The sequence below is a fragment of the Chiloscyllium punctatum genome, chromosome 42 (genome assembly GCF_047496795.1).
Source record: "Chiloscyllium punctatum isolate Juve2018m chromosome 42, sChiPun1.3, whole genome shotgun sequence".
In the NCBI taxonomy this organism is placed as follows: Eukaryota; Metazoa; Chordata; class Chondrichthyes; order Orectolobiformes; family Hemiscylliidae; genus Chiloscyllium; species Chiloscyllium punctatum.
Window position 1 is genome coordinate 31,831,702 of NC_092780.1, and position 24,671 is coordinate 31,856,372.

General features: G+C 41.6%; 1 protein-coding gene and 1 non-coding gene across 8 annotated transcripts in view; both read right to left on the reverse strand.

Annotated features, from left to right (window-relative positions):
- The window catches only part of LOC140465874 (disintegrin and metalloproteinase domain-containing protein 11-like), a 173,555-nt gene that overhangs the window by 133,028 nt on the left and 15,856 nt on the right, over positions 1 to 24,671 (reverse strand). For all 7 annotated transcript variants that reach the window (XR_011955175.1, XR_011955176.1, XM_072561755.1 and 4 more), the window contains one exon: positions 10,581 to 10,641. Coding sequence is in view for 4 of the 7 variants with exons in the window: in XM_072561755.1 (XP_072417856.1) it covers positions 10,581 to 10,641 (61 nt within the window). In the remaining 3 variants the exon portion in view is untranslated. The remainder of the gene's footprint in view (positions 1 to 10,580; positions 10,642 to 24,671) is intronic.
- Positions 2,395 to 2,499, reverse strand: LOC140465955 (U6 spliceosomal RNA). Its single transcript, XR_011955201.1, has one exon. It is a non-coding gene; the product is annotated as a U6 spliceosomal RNA (small nuclear RNA).

Sequence of the window (24,671 nt, forward strand, 5' to 3'; positions counted from 1 at the left end):
TAGCTGGGAGACAGAAAGCAGAGATGATGGTGGTTAGTTGTATTGCAGATTGCAGGGAAGTATATAACAGCACTCTCTAGGGCCATCGCACTTCGAGTATATGCTAATGAAGTGAACATGGATAAACAGGCGACAATTTCAAAGTTTATGGATTGGGGGCCAATCCAGAAGACAGTACAGATTGCAGAATGAAGTAGAAAACTGGCAGATTAAATTAAACTGAGAAAAATGTGAATTGATAATAATTTGGCAGAAATGATGAGGAGATGAGATATGAACTGTCATAGTTTCAAAGGTCTTGCAAGAACAGAGAAACATCTGGAGAGGGATGCACAAAAATCTTTTGAAAATGCCAGGACGAGTGAGAAGGCTGTAGGTGTTTTGAAAACTAGTTTATTAGTGAAGGAATTGAGTATTGGACCAGACCAAAACCCCTCCAAGCATGTCAAAAAAAATAGCCTTGACCCTAACGTTTGCTTACTTTAAAGGCAGGTGCCAGGCCTTACAGTCTGGATGCAATTCAATTGGTCAAGTTACCAGGCTTGAAGCAAAACATATTTTAACCATAGTGTATGAATAAAGTAAGATGAAAAGAATCGGCTTAACTGTGACTCTACTGAAATACTTAAAATAATAAACTACGCATTAACTGTTCCAATGATAGTAATATCCTATAACTAACCCCTTGGCAAAGGCAAATTCAGTAAAATAGATTATCTCATATGTAATTCTAGCAGCAGGAAGAATTTCAGCTGTAACAGAGAGAGAAATAAGAGTTCCCACATCCAGCTTCAACACCCAGCAACTGCAGAAAGCTAAAACCAAAAGTTCTGATTCTGTGGGAGCTTGCCCCCACCCCCCTCCATTCAGGCTGCTTCTATTGTTCCAACCTAAAAAAAGCCCAAGGCTCCACAAGTTATTTACTTTATTCGATTTGAACAGATTGCTCGGCGCCTCTGTCTCAACCTTCCTTCACAAAAAAAGGGATAAAATACACCTCTTAAAGCCATAATTTAATTACAATACACAAGGAAACCAATCAGTTGTACTAAAATCTTTATGAAAAACGGCTAGGCCTCAGGTGAAGAACAGAGTCATCATAGGTGCCTAAATTAATGACAGAAATCATAAATAAGAAGAAAAAATTAGCAAAAACTCATCACAATTCAGTTAACGGCTTCTGGGCTTGGGGTACACTGGAAACCCGGACTGAGATTGCGAGACGAGGCCTTCATGCTAGGCTCAGGCCTTCACACTGGGCCTTTGGAATACCCAGAAGCCACCTCTAACGTCAGGACAAGACCTCCACACCAAGGCGATACCCCACACCGAGACTAGACCTTTGTGCAGAGCTGCTGGAATACCCAGAAGCTGCCAAGGACCTCTAGTATAGAACAAGATGTCTACGCCAGAACAAGATCAGCCCTCCTGAACAAACCAGGAGACTGCCGCACCCGGCACCAGGCCCATATTGCCATTCTGGGCCACTGGAAGCCACCTCATCATTGGACCTGGGCCAGGAGAAGAGGCCTTCCGCCGAAATTGTTAAAAGACGGTAACATACCATAATAAATGGAAACATGTTAAAAAAATTAAAAGCAAAAGAGCAGATGAGCTGTGGGCTGAGGAGCCTGCACATTGCACTGCTACTCCTCCGCCATTTTGGATTGGGGCATTTTTTATGATGATCAGAAAATCACTAATGTCCTTCAGGATCCCACCTGATCGGTCTCTACGTATCACTTTCCGCTTACACCTTGACATTGACACTTAATGCTTTTACAGGAACTAAATGGTATAAAGTAAGCACAGAATCTGCAGTGTTATCTATATCCTAAGAGCAAACAAACAAAAACAAGTCAATATTTATGTAGTCATTGATTATTTGAAGACTTTCCTCCATCGCAGCAAAATATCCAGCTCTATATAATCTTCTGTATCCTTGCTGCTGAAATAGATCGTTGTGCTATATTTTCCTTCATCACAGTATTTTTCACAGGTCAGGAAAATTACAGCAGTAATTTACAGGACAAATTACCTGAAACATTTCCCAAACTAGATTGGATTCCCTACGTGTGGAAACAAGCCCTCTGCCCCAACAAGTCCACCAACCCTCCGAAGAGTAACCCACCCAGATCCATTCCCCTACCCTATATTCACCCCAGACACTATGAGCAATTTAGCTTGGCCAATTCACCTGACCTGTACATCTTTGGATTGTGGGAGGAAACCAGAACGCCCAGAAGAAACCCACACAGACACTGGGAGAATGTGCAAACTCCACGCAGATAGATGCCCGAGGCTGGAATCGAACCCGCATCCCTGGTGCTGTGAGGCAGCAATGCTAACCACTGAGCCACCGTGCCGTCCCTTAAATGTAATGTGGTGGAAGTGTGAAATATGGAACACTTCATGAATGTGCGTGCTATCCTTGTGCAGGGGCCATGCTAATCGTCTCTGTATATTTCCAATTTCAGTAGACGTGCTGCCGAAGCGAACTACAGGACAGTACAGACACTGACCAATTAGGGGAAAATTAAGCAAGATAGCTGGAATGATTGAGAAAGAGAACAACTTCCAGAAACACTTACAGTGATGGTCTCTTTCTGTAATCTTTCACTGTGCAACTGGCCATCTACCCTTGTTAACTAAAACTGTCTATGTTTAACAACAATTGCAAACTTGCACTGTATGCACTGATACTCTGGAGTACTTTTATCACACATTGCATACGCAGGTATTTAACTAAATGGGTTGTTTAGATTGACAAAATACTTATAACCATTTTTCAGGAAGAATGATAAGCAGATTTCAATAGATACTGATTCCCAAGGAATGATTCTTGTTTGGTATGATATTAAGACATATTTAAAAAGGAGCAGTTGTGCTTTTCTTTTTGTTCACAAAAGTGTGCTGCCTTCTTGAACTGCTGCAGTCCATGTGTTAGGGAGATACAGGATTTTCTCAGCAACAGTGAAGGAACAGTGATACAGTTCCAAGTCAGGATGGTGTATGATTTCTGTTTCACTCATTCACAGGATGAAGGCATCGCTGGCCTTAAGGCAAGCATTAATTACCCATTCCACAGGGCATTTAAGAATCCGCCATAGTGCTGTGGGTCTGGAGTTACATGTAGGCCAGACCAGCTAAGAATGACAGTTTCCTTCCCTACAAGTCATTAGTGAACCAGATGAGTTCTGCTAACAGTTAGGGAGCCATCATTAGACTCTTGATTCCAGATTTTTAAAAATTGAATTCAAATTCCACCATCTGCCATAATGGGATTCGAACTCAGGTCCCCAGAACATTACCTGGGCCTCTGGATTAACAGTCCAGTTATAATACCACTAAGCCATCACCTCCCCTTCCCATTGGAAGGGAACTCACAAGTAGCTGTTGGTCTACTTATGTATGTGCTGTTCTTGTCTTTCCAGGTGGGAGAGGTTGCAGGTTTGAAAAGCACTGTTGAAGAAGCCGAGCTGAATCACTGCAGTGCATCTTCTGTATGGTACACAATGCTGTCACTGTACATCACTGAGGATGGGGCTTAATGCTGAAGGCAGATGAGGTGCCAATCAAGCGGCTGCTTTGGCCTGAATGGTGTCAGATATTAGTGTTGTTGGAGCTGCACTGATCCTGGCAAGTGGACTCCATTTCCATTACAGTCCTGATGTCTCCCTTGTAGATGATGGATAAATGGTGTGTAGGAGATGGGTGGGGAGTTGCTCACCATAGAATGCCCTGATTCTGAATTTGAACAAAGAACAAAGCATAGACACTCCTCCAGGTAGCCCACTGTAGTTACTTGTCTTGGTTAGGATGGAGTATTATATGAACTTCCAATAAACTGTAGTTTACATATGTGTATATTGTAAGGCATTTAAAGTGTTATTCCAACACAATGATTAATAAAAAAATTTAAATTATTCTAAACCTGCAATTAACATTCCCACGAATCACCAAGGATCCAAAAGAGAATGTGTGATATTCTCGGTGAGATCTCAGTTATTCACATCAAGTAAAACTCAAAATATGATACATTTTAATCTAAGAAAACTCAACACATTTGGTTAAAGGAGCAGGAACTTTAAAGGGAACATTAAAGCATAGCCAGCAATACAGTGAGATTAGAACTCAACAGTTCTCAACAGTTAATAAAGTTTTATTAATTCATTCACAGGATGAGGGCATCTCTGGCTAGGCCAGCATTTATTGCCCATCTCTAATGGTCCAGAGGGCAGTTAGGAGTCTATCACATTGCTGTGGATCTTGAATGACATGTAGGCCAGGCCAGTTAAGGATGGAAGATTTCCTCCCCTAAAGGACACTATTGAACCAGATAGGTTTTTCATGACAATCTGCAATGGTTTTATGGTCATCATTAAATACCTATTTCCAGATTATTATTGAATTCAAACTCCACCATTTAGCATGGTGAGATTCAAACCCCAGTCTGGAGAACATTACCTGTGTCTCTGAGTTAATATTCTAGCGATACTACCACCAGGCCATCGCCTACTGAACCGAATTAATGTGATTAGATGGAGTGGACTGATTGGGAAGGAAACCATCCTGGATTAGGTGAGTCAGAAAGCAGCCAAAGCAATTAGCATCCTCCCCTCACTTGACAATCTTATTTTCTTTAAAAAAACTTCTATACATGTCACAGGGAAGACAGACTTAAATAGCAGAATATGGGCACATTATAGATGCTACATTTGAAAAGCTTGAGTTTCTGACAGGAAGTCAAAAGTTTGTAACAATCTGATTGACAACTCATTTCAATTGACATGGAGCATGAAGCAAACAACACCCATTTCTGGATAGGATTCTGTGCATCAGGCTTAATTTCATTTTTGAATTAGCAACAAACAATAGAGTGAAGAATGGGAAAAACCCATTTGTGCCATCGAAACCCATTTGTTTCATAACCCAACTGTTGTCACATCATGATACTGCCCTCTGAATGTATCTAATCACTTGCCTCTCCTGCTCCTAGCAATCAGATTACAAACATTATAGAAGAAAACCTTCTATTTTTATTGTACAGTTCATGTGCGAAGGAGATTTCACACTGCTTCACAATCAGCCTATTTTTTCCCAAAGACAGTAATTACTATAATTATGCAAGTGAAATTTTTGTCTAATGCAGTTTTTCCGAACATCAGTTTCAAATTAAGCTTCAGAAATTTAAATTAATTTATGATCCTGCTGTCCTAGATTACACTGAAGTAATATTCCATAATTACCATCTGTACTGGTTAATATTTTACATACTCGAGCGAGGTTTCCTCTAATTACTTTTATTCTGAATATGGAGCTTGATTTTCTCTCTTATGAGAACTTTATACTTTTAATCTTCATAATGTGCTATTCTGTAGAAAATGCCTTCAAGACAACATTGTAAAATGTTGTACTTTCACTAAGAATAAACAATAATATCCTCCATCTGCTCCTGCAGTCTATCTCATACAGATCTGCAGTGATCCATGGCTGGATCTTTACAGGAACAGAATTAAACTGGCAGTTGAGTGTGGAGATGCATGATTCCCTTTGTAAGTAAAAGCTTTTCAGTGGGTAAAGATTAGGCTCCATTTCTTTCTTTCACTGCCTGGCATGCATGCATGCAGGATTGGAGGAATGCAGGGATCTTTAGCATGCTGGAGGAGATTACTGTGATAGAGAAAGTCTACAGCTCATTCAAATGTACAGTAATCACCCTCAGCTACGAACTGCGAACAGATTATTTTGCCTATGGTATCAGATTTCATATACTATTTCGATTTTCATATCCTCAAGGAGATCGTTTTATTCAAGTTTTAATCAATCAATCTGGTTGGCTTATCCAGGATAATAGCGTCACAATGAAACAAAATATTGATCAACTGGTCTGTGGGTACCTACTTAATCGGCTTTCTTCATGATTATCAGAACCTCCGATTTTCCTTTATCAAGAAAACCTGTCAAAGTTTATCAGGAAAATATTTGACTGGACAAAGGTTTGTTGAATTTCTGAGGGAAACTGCAATTCTAATCCTTCCCATCGCTCTCCGACGTATACACTCAAATCTTTTTAAAATGCATTCTCTTACATTTCAAAAATATACAGCAGTGTGGCCTTTGAACCTCCCAACTCCCTGTCAATAAATACAAAAGGGTCTCCCAGATATATGCCTAGAATCAGCACTCAGCCACATAGGGCAATGATGAATCATTGAAACTGCATGGTAATCAGTTAGAAATATTTAAAATGTGGCAGCTGGTGTATATTGATTGTAAACTGCAATGATGAATTATTCACTCTCCACTACTCTGAAATCATTAAAACATCGACTACAATGTCTCAATATATACTGGATTTTATCATCAATGTTCTACAAAGAAAAGGCATAATGGTCCTATTTTACTTTGTTCGTAGAATGCCAACATCACTGGTTAAGTCAGCATTTATTGCTCTTCTCTAATTGCTCTTGAGCAAGTAGTGGGGAATTGCTGCAGTCTGTACACTGTAGGCTTGTCTACAATGCTGTTGGGAAGGAGGACTCAAATGATACAGGAATGGCAATTTATTTCCAAATCAGGGTTGGGTATGATTTGGAGGGAAACTTGAAGGTGATGGTGTTTGTATTTGTCTGTGGCTCTTATCCTTCAGGTCATGGGTTTGGAAATGCAGTCAAAGAACTCTTTGCAAGTTACAGCAACACATCTTATAGATGGCACGCTACTGCTACAATGGTGGAGGGAGCAAATGTTGAATGTGGTGAACAGGATGTCTATCATACGAGCCATTTTGTCCTGGATAGTGTCAGACTTGAGTGTTGTTACAGCTGCGCTCATCCAGGCAAGTGGAGAATTCTTCCATCACATTCTTGATTAATGTCTTGCAGATGGTGAAGAATTAAGGGGGACAGGATGTGATTTACTTGCCATAGGATGCGTAGCATCTGACTTGCTCTTGTAGATAGACTGTCTCTATTGCTGATCCAGTCAATGTTAACCCCAAAATGATGATCTAGGGAGATTTACTAATGATAATGCTAGAGGCTGATGGTTAGATCCTGTCTTGTTGATGACCATTGACTGGCGCTTGAGTGGCACAAATGTTACTTGCCACTTATCAACTCAAACCTGGATATTATCCAGATCTTGCTGCATTTGGACATGGTTACTTCACTATCAGAGAAGTTGCGACTATTACTGAGCACTGCAATCATCAGCGAGCACCCAAACTTCTGACCATACGGTGGACAGAAGTCATTGAAAAAACATTTGAACATAATTGGAGTTAAGGCACTATCTTGGTGTAATGCCTGGAGTGATGTCCTGTGAGTGAGATGGTTGACCTGCCAGCTGCGTTGCCAATCAAATGGGCTACCTTGTCCTGGAAAGTGTTGAGCTTCTTAGCAGATGTTGGAGCAGCAGCCCCCAGGGAAGTGAAGCATATTGTATCACAGTCCTGATTTGTACCTTATAGACAATTGACAGAATTTTGGAGTCAGGAGGTAAGTTCTTTGCCACTGCATTCTGGGGCTTCGACCTTCACTCAAGGCAATGGATAAAAATGGTTTGCATGGATGTGGGGAAAAAGCAAAAGGTTGGCACTAGATAATCCAAACAGGATAGATAACACAGCTGGCGCGGGCATGATGGACCAAATGGCCTTCTTCTGTACCCTAATTCTGATTCTGCTTTTGGAGCCTGTGTGTGCGATTTTTATATATAGAAATAAACAAAGACACAAATTAGCAGCACAGGTAGGCCATTCAGCCCCTCAAGCCTGTCCATTCCACCACTGAATAAAATCCTGGCTGATCTGATTGTAACTGCAAGTCTGCATTCCAACTGAATGCCCCCTCTAAGTTGCAAGACTGATCACTCCACCTTTCTTTAAATGGATGACCCGATTTTTAGTGAGTGTCCTCTAACTCTTGACTATCTTAAAAGAGGAATTGACTTTCTTCTTCAACGAAGAGGAGGCTTACTGTATATATCCATAACATCCATCTTGCCTCCTGGTAATACCCTCCTAACTCTCTTGAAGGTCCGACAAGAGTCACTGGACTGAAATATTAACTCTTTCTCTCTCCTTTGATGCCGGTAGACTAGAGTATCTCCAACATTTTCATTTCTTTTATTTCGTGTCTTCAGCATCTACAGTACCTTGTTCTCAGCTGGCAGCTCCTGCAGTCAGGGTCAATTTGTGAATTTTCAGTCAGTTTGAAAGTAGATGTTGTCAGACCAAGTTAAACCCTCAGCATTTGGACATCTTGTCAAGATATTGAAACAACAGCAATAACTAAAGGAAGGATTCAAAGACTGGTTCAGTCTTTACAAAATGCAGCATTGGCCCTTCAAAACCATCACCCAAACTAATCAATTGAACAACCATCTCCCTTCCGTTTGGTATGCAAAGACTATTCTGCTTCACTGATTGGTGTTATTTCAAAAGTCACTCACTAATTATGAAGCCTTTTTGGACATGAAGAATGTGAAAGGTGCTACATAAGTTCAATTTCTTTGTTTTCAGGTCTGCACTCAAACAAGAGTTTAGACCAACAACAGTCAGGGAAGACAAAGAGTACACCAGAATCCCTTTGTGAAGTAAGGTTCCTTCTGGTCGATACTATTAAAGTACTGACAATTTCAACCAGTGGAAAGGTTGGAGCACAAATCGTCATGCATCTTGAGAGCAGCAATCCTTCCCAAATAGTGTTTAGATAAGAAATTTCAATTATTTAGTGCATTTACTATAGAAAAAACATTATGGAAGTTATTCCCTTTCATGAATGAGATGAATATACTGCTACTGGCTTGGTAATCTTCTATTACTGTCATGTTCATTTAAATCACTAGTTTTGTACAAAACCTGCTCCTCCAAGAGACCTTATGAATAGCAAATTTAGCCTGCCATTAGGCTTATTATATAATGCGTTCCCTGTTGAGATACTGGATTGGATATTGCAGCATTCCTTCAATGATCTCTTGCTATCTTGGTAAATGATAATTAGCATTTTAAAAATTAATGTGAAGAATAAAAGATGAACTTGAATAATGAAATGAAATATTCTAACACAAGAAGTTTTTCAAAGTGAGACAACAAGGGAGGCTTATGTCTTGTTACTGCTCCATTTTCACCCTAAAATGAGCCAGTGGTAGAATTAAATCAGGAGTTGTTGAAAATGTTGACTTCTGCAGCATTTATGTCCTTTTCAACCTACACTTGGGAAGTTTTCAACACTTACCTGAAGTATTACATTGAGTATTTCCTGTAATTGCAACCAGCCCCCAGACAGCAAATCACTAAGTCAGATCTCGCTCCAATTACGGGTGCACATGTTGTTTCTCCAATCACTGAATTCCCAATGTACATCCACCACTCGCTATCCTCTTCCTGAAGTCCTGGGTCTCACTCATAATGCATCATTGGTCTTCTCCTTCCCAATCCCCTCACTGCTCCATTCGCCATGGGCTTGCTTCCCCTCACCAGTCTCTTTGCTGATTCCTCCACACATTACCATTCTCTTTGCTGATGCCACATGTCTTCCCAAGGCCCCTCACCGCAACAGAGTATATGGCGAGTGGGTGGGAAGAAGTGGTAGAGGACTGTTCAGGGAGCACGGAGGCAGACAGGAGAAAAGTAGGAGGGAGTTGGCGGATTGGAGGACGTTGGGGGGGGGGGGGGGGGGTTGAGCAAAGGGAACTGCAAAGGGCTAATGGGGAAATGCAAGGGAGCAATGGATGAAGCAGCAAAGCATTGGAGGGGGTGGAATGCAAAGAGATATAATGGAGTAGTTAAAAAAGCAGCAAGGGGCTGAACAGGGTAAAAGGTTAATACAAGGGAGCAGTGAAGGGAATGGCAAGGGTCCAGTTTGAGAAACTGTCAGCAGTTGGAAGAGGGGTGAGGGGGGATCCAGAATGCTGTTGACTAATCCCTCTTTTATCTCTCTCTTTAATCTTTGGCTGTCTGTAATACAAACATATACAGGGGATGTTGCTAACAGTGACATCGCAGACACAGACTGCAGCTACAGACAGTGCTCCACCTCTGGTTACACTCTCCATACATACAATCAGGCCTCCCAGGTCTCTTGATATCCATCTTGTCCAACTCAGACACAATTTTGAAGGCCTCAATCATATTTCCTCCAGATCTTTTAGTTTCTCAAGGTGGGGAGAGGGGGAAATAACTCCCATACGTTTAGAGGAGCAAAGCTAAGCTCCTACTGTAAGATTAAATCTAAATGTCATTGAGACCTCAGCGTCATTTTCATCTCTATGTGGCTGACGTTTGACAGTTCTTACTCACAACAATAGTCCGTACAAATCAGAATAGGTTGTTGAAGTGGAGGGGTCCTCAGATAAAATTAGTTGCAGTTTTTGGAGGCTCCTTTCTGGACATCACTTGTGGTTTTTCGCCTCAATGTCTCAGAAATCTTTTGTAATTGCTGCTTGTGTGTTCATGTTACCTGTTGCTCAAATGCTGTTTCTTCCTATTCCGAACTGTTGACACACTGTTTATGTATTTATATTGTCATTTTAATTTGTCATTGTTCTATAAGCCAATAATATGTTTGTCTTACCTGTGTGGTCTTTCCTTCATCCCCGAAATGCCTTTCAACGTAATGTGCTGACAGCAATTCACTGATAAAGACAAGGGAACAAAAAATGGAAATGTGAGCATACAAACTGACCTGGTATTCTACAAGGATTAGATCTCAATTTATCAGTATACTTCAGGATATTGAACATCATAAACGATAACAAAGGTATTTACAATTAAATCCCAGTCGCTCCATTACAATCTCTAACTACACTTTAATTCAATGCAGGGATTCCACTTACGTTGCCTTGCCAGATGGCAGTTCTATTTAATTACACTTAACATGGAAAAATTGCTTTCGGAACTTGATCTGAGCTTGCCTTTGATCAGATTATATTCTTGCCCTTTAGTTCTGCTATTGCTTCCAATAATGCTTTGGATTAACCTCTTTAATTCCACTAATGTATTTTTCTGAGTTTGTCCCTTGTTTGATTATGTGTAACAATGAGATCACCATTCATTCTTCTAAATTCAAGGTAACTACTCAATCTTCCCTCATAGGGCAATTCTCTCATTTTAGGAACCATTTCAATCGATCTTTTTGTACTTGCTTTGTAAAGAAGATACAAATTCTTTGCTGCACTCTAGCTGTGATCTCACCAAGGCCCAATACTACTGCGGTAAGATTTATTTATTTTGTTATAATTTTCCTTCCTAATTGTATACTGTAGCTCCATAACAACTTTGCAATTCTTGTACCCAGATTCCTGTGAACATCACGTTCACCATTTGAAAAATATTCTGCTTTTGAATTTGACTTTTCAAAAATGGATAATGTCACATTTCCCCACATTACACTGCATCTAACATGCTCGCTCACACTTGCTTAACATGTCTATATTGTTTTTCAGCCTTTTGTATCTTCCTCACAGCTTACTTTTCCACCTCGCTTTCTATTACCTGGAAACTCCAATGCATTACACTTGGTAGCCTCATCTATATAATTGATATGTTGAAAATAGCTGAGGCACAAATAGTGATCCTGTAGCATATCATCTACAGACTTCCAAAAATGACCTGTTTATTCTTACTCTGTCTATTTGCTGTCCTTTAATCATTCAAGATCATTCCCTCCTATTACCCACAATTTTGTTTAACAGCTTCATGTGGCACCTTTTCAAATGGGTTTTGAAAATCCAAATCTACCTCCACTGGACTATCCCTATCCAACCTAATGGATATAAATTCAACAAAAAAAAACTTTAACAGATAGACAAATGTAACTTCCTTTTCAGATTGTGTGCTGACTTTTCTCAGTCATATTATGATTTTCCACATACACTGAAACCATTTTCTTAACAATATGTCCCAGCATTTTCACTACAACTGATGTCAGGTTAACAGGTTATCTGGGTGAAAGTGAGGACTGCAGATGCTGGAGATTAGAGTCGAGAATGTAGCACTGGAAAAGCACAGCAGGTCAGGCAGCATCCGAGGAGCAGGAAAATCGACATTTCAGGCAAAGTCCTTCAACAGGTTATATGATCTGGTGGTGCTGCTGATAATGATGTAGACAAGGAGGAGGCTGGAAGAACACAGTAAGCCAGGCAGCATCAGGAGGCAGAGAAGTCGGCAAAAGTGGGAGAATGGGGTTGAGAAACTTATCGGCCATGATTGAATAGCAGAGGACATTTGATGGGCTGAATGGTTTCATTTCTGCTCCCATATGTTATGGTCTAACGGCTTCGGATGTAAGGGGGGGCAAGGGAGTTGCAGATGTGGGGCTGTGGGGAATGTTGGGTAGGGCAAGGGCCGGCATAGTGAGATAGGGACAGATGGTGGGTACAACTTGGTTGGTCGATGAGAGGAATGAATCCTCCAGAGGATTGGAAGGGAGGGGGAGTGGCTGGAAAGGCAGTCAGGGGATGGGTGGGAAGGATATTTGAAATTGGAGAACTCAATGTTGTGCCCTCCGGGCTGTAGGCTGCCCAGGCCGAAGATAAAGGTGTTACCCCTCTAACCTGAGTCTGATTCACTGTGGCAATGGAGGAGGGCAAGGATGGACATATCAGAGAGCAGATGGGAGGGAGAATTGAAATGGGCGGTGACCAGGGGTCCTGGTTTCCCCTTACAGGCCCGGTTGAGGGCTGTCTGGATGACTGAGAGAGGAAGATAGGTGGACATCTGGGATGCTCAGGAGTGGAATATCTTCTCGACACTGCAGATGTGTCAGAGACAGAGGAATTGGGAACATGGGATGGAGGTTTTGCAGGATACTGGGTAGGAAGAGGTGTAGTCCAGGTAATTATGGGAGTCTGTAAGTTTATAGTAAATGTCAGTCCATAAACTGGAAACAGAGAGGTCAAGAAGGGTGAAGAGAGGTGTCCGAGATAGACCAAATGAATTTGAGGATAGGGTATAAGTTGCTAACAATGTCGATGAACTGCTCCAGTTCAGCCTGGGTGCAGGATGCAGAACTGATGCAGTTAGCGATGCAACAGCAGAAGAGTTGGGGAACAGTACCTGAGTATGTACTGAAGAGGGACTGTTCAATGTCACTGAAAAAGAGGCAGACGTAGCTCAGGCCCATGCGAGTGCCCTTGACCATCCCATGGATTTAGAGGAAATGGGATATGACAGCAGCTCTTGGAGGTAAGACTTTCTCCTCAGTAGGATGGAAGTTTTGCCTGAAATCAATTAACGGCCATTAAATGGTTGCAGTTAGCTAAGCTGAAATGGGCCCTGTCCTGACTTTGAAGTTCAATGGACTCCAGTTTCAATACAGTATTCAGCTTTCTGTCTCTGAAGGAAGCATATTTGCTTGCACTAATCTCTTCATTTGCTACATACCTATCGAAGCATTTACAAATCTGTTCTGACTCGGCCTAGTCCACATGCATATTCCCTATTCTTCTTCCATCTTTTATCCAAGAAGCAATAGGCAATGTCAAAAACATAGTGCTAGACAAACCATAAGGAGTACTACAAGTCAGCATGTAGAGTATATTAAGATTACAGGGAACATTCAACCCAAAAAGATCACACCCACTGAACCCGGAAGTTTCTGAATGCATAATCAAGGAGACTTAGTAAACTTTATCAACTAAAGGCTTTTGATTACAGATTAGATTACATTAGTGTGGAAACAGGCTCTTCGGCCCAACAAGTCCACACTGACCCGCCGAAGCGTAACCCACCCATACCCCTACATTTACCCCTTACCTAACACTACGGACAATTTAGCATGGCCAATTCACCTGACCTGCACATCTTTGGACTGTGGGAGGAAACCGGAGCACCCAGAGGAAACCCACGCAGACACGGGGAGAACGTGCAAACTCCACACAGTCAGTCGCCTGAGGCGGGAATTGAACCTGGGTCTCTGGCGCTGTGAGGCAGCAGTGCTAACTACTGTGCCACCATGCCGCCCACTGATGTATTTTGGCATGAGAGATTGCCAAAAAATAAACATTGATCTAATAGTGTGGAATGAAATTGGAAGATGGATGATAAATTGGCTATGAAAATGTTTATAAATGGTTGTTTTAAATAGTGAGACTTCCAGTGAGACTTGTTTACTAATAGGCTTCCTCAGATTAATTAGATTCCTACCTTTTTTTAGTTTTTAATTAATTCTTGGCATTTGGCTGTGAGTAGTAAATTCAACATTTTTATCACATGTTCCTAACTGTCCTTGCTCATTAGTGATGTGAGAAATGCCAGAAGTATAATAATTAAGATTATGGGTGACACCAGATGGTATGGCCAGTTTCAAGTTAATAATCATGATCTTATGGTCAATTGCTCAACAGAAATTAAGGTGAGTATGATAGACCATGAACAAATAGAGAGATGGGCCTAAGACTGACAATGAGGATGTCAATACAGACAGGGGATCATTTATACATGTATGTGCAGAGAATACTTCATCACTGGTTAAAATGTGCTGGAGTGCTTTTAAAGCGGCTTAGATTTGCTTGGAAAGGGGAGTACCCCACTACAAGGTAAAGGGACAAAGTCAGAAGGCGCACGACACTAAATTATAGCCTAACAGGTTGATTTGAAATCACAAACTTCTGGACTTCACCTGATGATGGAGCAACACTCCTAGAGGTTGTGATTTCAAATAAGCCTGTTGGGCTATAACCTGGTGTCATATGACTTCTGACTTTGCCCACCCCAGTCCAACATCAGCACCTCCACATCATAGTGTAAAGGGAATTCTATCATTACTCCAAGTAAAGCTACTGAGCATGTGCAAAAGGAGCCATATCATGAGGTCAGAACACATAGCTCTCTCTTACCATCCTCTGTAAATGATAATGTTTAATAAATCCTAATATTGTTCACTCACAAGAGATCAGATCTCACATTATTATGCAAATAAAAAGTGGAGGGGGATGGAAAATAAAATACCTTGACTAACTGAATAATTTATCCTTATGGTGTAATGTTCTACAGTTTCAGATATTAACAGCTTTGATTTAGATAAATTTGCATTGAGTTCCTCATTTCAAACACCATAATTTCCACTTTATTATATTATCTCTGTCTCTGACAAAAAAACTTAAAGACACAAAGATGAAGAAAGAAGCCATTTCACCACAGCACAAACTCACTAATTAAGACAGTCAGGTTGCATACTAGACTGAATAGTACTGGGACAGGAAAGCACAAAGAGAAAAAAAGATTATGATCAGGAGATGGAAGGCAAAACTGAATTGTCCAGAGGGCATATCACTCTAATGGAATAGCTTGCCAGCTGCATGCACAGACACAAATGTACTGAATCATAAAAGGCTCATGATTTAACTTCCTTTTAAGATAGGGTTGCAAACGGTGAGGCTTTTATTTAAAAAGCAAATTGTTTCAATTTTTGGGCAGTTATTTCCTGTGACTGCATGCTATTACTGTGATGACAGGTCACTTATTTATTCCTAAAACTCGAGATCAGGAGATATGCGACAATGGCTCAGGGTGTCAGTGTCGTTGGTTTCTCGTCGAGTACCTTTCTGAAGAATCTGGCTCCCCTCTAACTAACTAGTTTCAGATTAGACAATTACCAACTAATGGATGGAGGAGAAAACTGCTTGAATAAATGATCATACAACAAATATTAAGTACAGGAGTCAGTGCCAAATACCAGTTGACAGAAGCAACAATTCAGAATCTGCTGAATCTGAACAACAATCATAAGAGAAAAAACATCGAACCACAAATTACAAGAAAAGTGTTGACAGGGCAGGGGAGCAGTGACAGTAGATATAGTTATTAATGATTAAAAAAAAATTGGGAGAAGTAATAGAGTAAGTTTGGGATATATGGCTGGGGCAGATATTGGCAAATTGAATCTGAGACAGGACTTAGAAGTGAGAATAAGGATCTTGATCAAAATATGTTTGAAGATAGAGTGGACCTTTCTCAGGTCAAAGAGGATAATACAGGACATTATGAAAGAGGTATTTTGGATTAGCTGGAGACTGTGATAAAGAACAAAGAACAGTACAACCCAAGAATAAGCCCTTCAATCTACCAAGTTTATGCCAACATGACACCCATTTAAACTAAAGCCCTTGGCCTCTACACGATTCTTATCCCTCTATTACCTGCTGACTCGTGCATCTGTCAAGATGCTTCTTAAACATTGTTATGGTAACCACTTCCACCACCACCTCTGGCAGTGCATTCCTGGCATTTACCACCCTCTGTGTAAATAAACATGCCTCTCACATCTCCTTTAAACACATCCTTCTTTTTACTTGAAATCCATGTCCTCTCGTAGTTGTCATTTCTACCCATGTGAAACAGACTCTGACTATCCATTCAATCCATGCCTCCCATAAACCTCTATCAGGTCACCCCTCATCCTTCAATATTCAAGTGAAAACAAACCAAGTTTATCCAATCTCTTCTCATAACCAAAATCCTGTAAACCAGACAACATCCTGACAGACTGTTTCTGTATCCTTTCCAAAGCGTCCACATCCTTCTGGTTATGTGGCGACCTGAACAGTACACAAAAGCCAAGATTCTATTTGGCTCCTTTGTACTTGCTGTGCCTAGGAGCTTTTTGTACTTCATCTATGAAGATATCGCTATACCACTGCATTTCTCTCCATTTCACCAATTTTCTATTCTTCCTACCTCATGCTTTCCCACATTACTGAGGGAGAGAATGTTTGCATCTGTGAGACACAGAGAGAAAAGGAGAGATTCAAAAAGGAGATATTCCAGAGATAGATGATAGTAATCTTATGAGTTGTCAGGATGGAAACTCAGTCAAGCAGCATCAAGGTGGTGCCCATTTGGCAGAGCTTCATGAAGCAACTAAAGAAGGTGATGCAGCCCTGAGGCACATTCAGACGAGAGCCTGATAGTGGTGTTTGCATTTGGTGACACCGGAGTAGCACGACATTCAAGACTCAAGGTCAGGCAAGCAGTTGGACAATGCAACTGCCTTGGGGTTGATGATTGTGACAGAGAAGTACATCATAGTGAGGTCAAACCTTTGCCTGGAGATTGTATTACTATGCGGTCAAAATGTAGATCGTAAATAAGAAGGCAAACAAAACAACATTTCTTGGGGAAATAATCAGAAAGTTATTTTGTATACATTTCAGAAATTTCCTTCATGTGGTGGCCTTCACATTGCTATTTTTCCAGTCTATATTAGGACAGGTGACAATCCCCATTATTATTTCACTTGCAATTGCCTGACCAAATGTCCTCCTCTAACCCCTTGCAATTATTTGGTCTTTTATAGTATACCCCTATAAATGGAGCAGCTCATCCATTACCCTTTAATTCAGAACAAATATATTTGGTCTTTGAACTCTCCAGCATATCAGAGTTTGCTCGAATGTGGCAGTAATACTGGCAATGCATCTCTCTACTTTACCTATCCTAAGTCCATTGTAGGCTGGAATATTAAGCAGTTTTTCTTCCCCTTGTTTGAGCCAGGTCTCTATTACTGTTATTAGATCATGTGGCTATTTGTACCTTCGGCACAGTTTTTAAACAATTCCAGCTCAATGAATTTAGTCACCTGACCTGCATGAATCATCTTCTTCTTTCTCCCTTGTTCAGATTCCACCCAATTCTGAACAATGATTTATTCCAATGTTGCTCATCTCTCAGGCTCTCTGTGCATCTTTCAATTGAACTGCTTTCCCCAATAAGTTGGTTTGAACTGTCTTCCCAAAGAAATGTAAATTATGTAAGAACACTGAATCATAGATATGTGGGCAGTGTTTTAAATATTTCCAACCTACTCCCTCAGGCCTTTCCAAAGTGTGAACATCTACCTAACTGCAGACCCCATCAGAAATTAGATTGCTGCCAATACTGTTGTTTCATGACAAGCAATCATTATTGGATCTTATACAAGAGTACACTGATTAATATGCAATGCCAGAGATTAATGTTTTATCAAAACAACTTTTGTGTTATGAACAATTTCAGTTGTAATAATGCAGCTAACATGCCAAACAAAAATGAAAGCAGAGAAGCTGAAAAAGTCACATTAATACGGGTCATTCCTTGTTGCTAGGCCAACAATGTCGGTGATAACTAAAGTACTCTGCACCAAGTTATTAATAGCTCACTCTCCATCAACAAACGATTTCTCAATGTTCACTTTGAACAACTGATTAAATTACATCTGTTGTCTTACAATGCAGACTGCAATACAACTGCAATAGGTAGAGCGAGTTTTCAATCCCTGGTTCAGAGTGTAAATGCAGCATAATTCCAAATAGAGGACCTCAATAAACTTACTTATTCTGTAAGGGAACATCTTGTCTTTTTCAATTTTTTTAAATCCAGCAGATTGCATTTCCTTATTAAAGGGAAACCATCGAAGTCTCATGTATCATTTGGGTTAGACAAATACGCAAAATGATTTGTGGAAAGTGAGCAGTTTTCTGGCAGTGCTGTTTCTCAGCAGATACACAGCAAGTCTCTAGATGTATGACAAACCAGATATTAAACTGTACACTGATGGAGAACTAAGTATTTTGTACAATGAAAACACTGGCTCAGTATAAGGGGCTCTGGTAATGCTGTGGCAGTGTCCCCACCTCTGAACCAGGAATCTTGGGTTCAAGTCCCACTTGTTCCAGGTGGTGAATCATAACATCGCTGAACATGCTGATTAGAAAATATCTATATATTTAAATTCAAACTTTGACTAATGCCAATTCTCAGTGCTACTCAGTGCAAAAAATAAAATCAGATTGAGTCAATTCCATTTGCAGCAAAGGTGATCTTCCTGCGACAGAAGTAAATTCCAGCAAGATCAGACAGGAGGCAAAGCATTGAGCTTTGTGCATGATTCTGCAGTCCATGTTGTCATCAAGTGAGGTTCAGCTTAGAGAGCAGAGGTCAACTGCGAAACACACCAGCAGCAGCATTGCAAGGGAGAAACTAATGAATGTTTCTTTCTCTAATGATCTCCCAGCTGTACAGTTTGCCAAAGGAAAAACTTCATACCTGCTGTATGTTTAAACACACTTATGGCCAAACTAAGATGACACAAGCCAAAACCAGTCAACCAACCGTGTTTGAAGCCATAGAATTTAACTTTGTTGTCCTGTTTTCCATTGTGCTTTATTTTAATCTCTACCGACAGGAAGGTAAATTTTAAAAGATATAATAGCTTACTTCAGGAGTTCAGCGTTGTTCACTTTTTCTTGGCGGCAGTTGGAGTGGGAGGAGCGACAGTGAGGACCAGGGGCCCGACGGGAAGGTAAATTTTAAAAGATATAAAAGTTTACCTCGGGTATAGGTGGAGCACACACTGAGCAGCAGCAGACATGGGACTGCTGAATAAGTGAGACTTTATATGTGCGTGGTTGCTTTACCCAAAATGCTACTTGGGTAGTGTCTCCCACCCGTCCTCCTCCTCAAACCAACAAAGGTCTGTGCACCAATTGATAAGTTGACTGGTTATTTTTTTAAGTTTTCAGTAGTCTTTTTTAGGAATTTAAAATAGTGGGAATGGAGGGGAGAGTAATTGAATGTTCCTCCTGCAGAATGTGGGAGGTAAGGGTCACCACTAGTGTCCCTGCTGACTTCATCTGCGGGAAGTGCACCCAACTTCAGCTTCTCAAAAACCACGTTAGGGAACTGGAGCTGGAGCTGGATGAACTTCGGATCATTGGGGAGGCGGAGGGGGTTACTGAGAGTAGTGATAGGGAGGTAGTCACGCCTCAGGTAAAAGAAGGTGGTAGATGGGTTACCGTCAGGGTACAGAAAGGGAAGCTGTAGGCAGTGCAGGGATCTCCTGTGGCCATTCCCCTCAGCAACCCGTTATTGAGCGGAACAACAATGGTATAGGTTTCTGGCACTGAGTCTGTCCCTGTTGCTCAGAAGGGAAGGGGCAAGAGGAGCAGAGCATTAGCCACTGGTGACTCCATAGCTAGGGAGGCAGATAGGAGGTTCTGTGGGTGTGTTGCATCCCAGGTGCCAGGGTTCACGATGCCATGTTTTCAGGATCCTTGCGGGGGAGGGGAAGCAGCGCCAAGTTGCGGCCCACGTAGGCACTAACGACATACATAGGAAGAGAGATGGGATTTAAAACAGAAATTCAGGGAGCTAGGGTGGAAGCTTAGAGCTTGAACAACAAACCTCTAGTTTGTTGCCCGTGCCATATGCTAGCAAAGCGAGGAATAGGGAGAGAGAGTATTGAACACATGGTTACAGGGATTGTGCAGGAGGAAGGGCTTAGATTCCTGGATAATTGGGGCTCATTCTGGGGTAGGTGGGACCTCTACAAACAGGATGGTCTACACCTGAACCCGAGGGGTACTAATATCCTGCACTGGGTGGGGGGGGGGGCTTTCTAATGCTCTTTGGGTGGGTTTAAACTAATTCAGCAGGGGGCTGGGAACCTGAATTGTACTTGGAGTATAAGGGAGGATGACAATAGCGAAATCAGAACTAAGATTTCAAGATTGCAAAAAGACATTGGCAAGCATGAAGTTAGATTGAAGTGTGTCTACTTCAACACCAGGAGCATCTGGAATAAGGTGGGTGAACTTGCAGCATGGGTTGGTACCTGGAATTTCCATGTTGTGGCAATTTTAGACACGTGGATGGAGTAGGGACAGGAATGGTTATTGCAGGTTCCGGGATTTAGATGTTTCGGTAAGAACAGAGAAAATGGTAAAAGAGGGACAAGTGTGGCATTGTTAGTCAAGAACAGTATTACGGTTGAAGAAAGGACATTTGAGGAGTTGTCTACTGTTGTAGCATGGGCTGAGATTAGAAACATGAAAGGAGAGGTTATCCTGTTGAGAGTTTTCTATAAGCTTCTGAATAGTTCCAGGGATGAGGAGAATAGGATAGCAAAGATTATCCTCGATAGGAGCAAAAGTGTCTGGGTAGTTGTTATGGGGCCTTTAACTTTCCAAATATTGACTGGGAATACTATAGTTTGAGTACTTTAGATAGATCAGTTTTGTCCAATGTGTGCAGGAGGGTTTCCTGACACAGTACCTAGACAGGCCAACAAGGGGTAAAGCCACATTAGATTTGGTACTGGGTAATGAATCCGGCCAGGTGTTAGATTTGGAAGTAGGTGAGCACTTTGGTGATAGTGACCACAATTCGGTTAGGTTTACTTTAGTGATGGAAAGGAATAGGTATATACCACAGGGCAAGAGTTATAGCTGGGGGAAAGGCAATTACGATGATATTAAGCAAGATTTAGGACGCATAGGATAGGCACAATTGAAATGTGGAGATTATTCAAGGACCAGCTACTGCAGATCTTGTTAAATATGTACTGGTCAGGCAGAGAGGAAGTTGTTGAGCGCGGGAGCCATGGTTTACTAAGGAAATTGAATCTCTTGTCAGGAGGAAGAAGGTGGCTTTCGTTAAGATGAGATGTGATGGCTCAGTTAGGGTGCTTGAGAGTTACAAGTTAGCCAGGAAAGACCGAAAGAGAGAGCCAAGAAGAGCCAGGAGAGGACATGAGAAGTCATTGGGAGATAGGATCAAGGAAAACCCTAAGGCTTTTTATAGCTGTATCAGGAATGACGAGAGTAAAATTAGAGCAAATCAAGCATAGTAGTTGTATGTGGTGCGTGGAGTCAGAGGAGATGGGGAAGTGCTAAATAAATACTTTACATCAGTATTCACACTAGGACAAGACAATGTGGTCGAGGAGAATACGGAGATACAGGCTACTAGACGACATGGGATTGAGGTGCATAAGGAGGAGGTGTTAGCAATTCTGGAAAGTGTAAAAATACATAGCTCCCATGGGCTGGAAGGGATTTATCCTAAGATTCTCTGGGAAGCCAGGGAGGAGATTGGCTTTGATATTTATGTTGTCATTGTATACAGGAACAGTGCCAGAAGACCGGAGGATAGCAACTGTTGTTCACTTGTTCGAGAAGGGGAGTAGAGACAACCCTGGAAATTACAGACTTGTGAGCCTTACCTTCATTGTGGGTAAAGTGTTGGAAGGGGTTATAAGAGATAGGATTTATAATCATTGAGAAAGGAATACGTTGATTAGGGATAGTCAACACGGTTTTCTGAAGGATAAGTCGTGCCTCACAGACCTTATTGAAATCTTTGAGAAGGTGACCAAACAGGTGGATGAGGGAAAAGCGATTGATGTGGTGTGTAAGGTCTTTGATAAGGTTCCCCACCTTATAAGGAGGCATGGGACTGAGGGTGACTTAGTGGTTTGGACCAGACATTGGCTAGCTGAAAAAAGACAGAGGGTGGTGGTTGATGGGAAATATTCATCCTGGAGTTCAGTTACTAGTGGGGTACTGAAAGGATATGTTTTGGGTCCACTCCTGTTTGTCATATTTATGAATCACCTGAAATGAGGGCATAGAAGGATGGGTTAGTAACTTTGCAGATGACACTAAGGCCGGTAGAGCTGTGGATAGTGACAAAGGATGTTGTAGGTTACAGGGAGACGTAGATAAGCTGCAGAGCTGGGCTGAGAGGTGGCAAATGGAGTTTAATGTGGAAAAGTGAGAGGCGATTCACTTTGGAAGTAGTAACAGGAATGCAGAGTACTGGGCTAATGGTAAAATTCTTGGTTGTGTAGATGAGCAGAGAGATCTCAGTGTCCAGGTAAATAGATCCTTGAAAGTTGCCACCCAGGTTGATAGTGTTATTCAGAAGACAGTGTGTTAGCTTTTATTGGTAGAGGGATTGAGTTTCAGAACCAGGAGAACATGCTGCAGCTGAATAAAACTCTGGTGCGGTCACGTTTGGAGTATTGCGTACAGTTCTGGTCACCACATTACAGGAAGGATGTGGAAGCATTAGAAAGGGTTCAGAAGAGATTTACTGGGATGTTGCCTGGTATGGAGGGAATGTCTTATGAGGAAATGCTGAGGGACTTGAGACTGTTTTCGTTAGAGGGAAGGTGGTTGAGGGGCGACTTAATTGAGACAAAAGATTATCAGAGGGTTAGATAGGTTGGACAGTGAGAGCCTTTTTCCTCCAATGGAGACAGCCAGCTCGAGGGGACATAGCTTTAAACTAAGGGGTTATAGATAGATCTAGGACAGATGACAGAGGTAGTTTCTTTACTCAGAGAATAGTAAGGGCATGGAATGCACTGCCTGCAATAATACTAGACTCTCTGACTTTAAGGGCATTTAAATGGTCATTGAATAGACATATGGACGAGAATGGAATAGTGTAAGTTATATGGGCTTCAGATTGTTGCGGTAAACTGTGGAACCATCGAGAGTCGATGTGCTGTACTGTGCTGCAATGTTGTATGATTTCTGAGCCCACCCAAGCGCTGCTTTTGGTGTTGTTAGGCAAGAAATATTTGCACCACACAACTATCAGGCAATGACCTTCTCCAATAACAGACAATCTAAACACCCCTCATTGAGATTCAGTGGTGTTACCGTAAATGTATACCTCACTATCAATATCCCGAATGTTGCCATCAACTGGACTGGCCACATGAACACAATGGCTACAAGAGCAGGGCAGAGGCTCGGAATACAGTGGTGGGTAAATCACCTCCTGAATCCCCAAAGCCTAAAAGGCACAAGTCAGGAGTGTGATGGAATACTCCTCACTTGCCTGGATAGCTTCAACAAGACTCAAGCAGCTTGGTACGACCCCAGACAAAGTTTGACTGGTACCATATCCATGAACCATCGCTCAATCCACCACTGATGTTCAGTCACAGCTGTGTGTACCATCCATAAGATGCACTGCAGGAATTCACCAAAATTCCTTCAGACAGCACTTTCAAAACTCATGACCACTTCCATCTAGAAGAACAGCAGCAGAAAATGTCATGACCTTTGTGATCCCCTTCAAGCCACTCACTATCCTGACTTGAAAATATATCGCCATTCCTTCACTATCGCTAGGTCATGGTGGCTCTACCTGCTGCACCTGTACCATCACCTTCTGAAGGGCAACTAGGGGCGGACAATAAATGCTGGCCAGTCAGCAATACTCATGTCCCACAAATGAGTTTTAAAAATTAAATAGGCTTTGCACATGCAATTAGAAATCCGATTTACATTAACTTGATTCTGTGTGGGTTTCTGAAGCGTTGCAAAACCTGCCAGTGATAAGTTGAAGGCTCTATATTAAACAAGTGGTTTCCTGGCATTACTGGTGGGCCAGAGGGCACCGGAGTGTTTCTCCAAGTGCCAGAAGTAAAACCCAGAAAGGTGCTGTCTGAAGGAATTTTGTTGAATTCCTGCAGTGCATCTTATAGATGGTACACATGGCTGTGACTGAACATCAATGGTGGATTAAGTGATGGTTCATGGATATGGTACCAGTCAAACTTTGTCTGGGATCGTACCAAGCTGCTTGAGTCTTGTTGGAGCTTGAAAGCTAGAAACTTTCCTGCCTTATACTTCCCTCTTATATTTGACTGCTTCTGGAACCCACTCCACTCTCGGCTGCATCTGGTGATCCATGCTTGGAAATGCAGACAGCTATAACAGGCGCCGTATCAAGATAGAAATGGGTTTACACGATTTGAATGCAGGAGGCAATGGAGTGCCTTCAGGGATATCAAGAAAAAAATGGAAAGCGAATGTTCCGCATACAAATGCACACATTTCAAAAACAGTTTTCTTCTTACATGAAATATTCACCAGTTCCCCATCTCAGC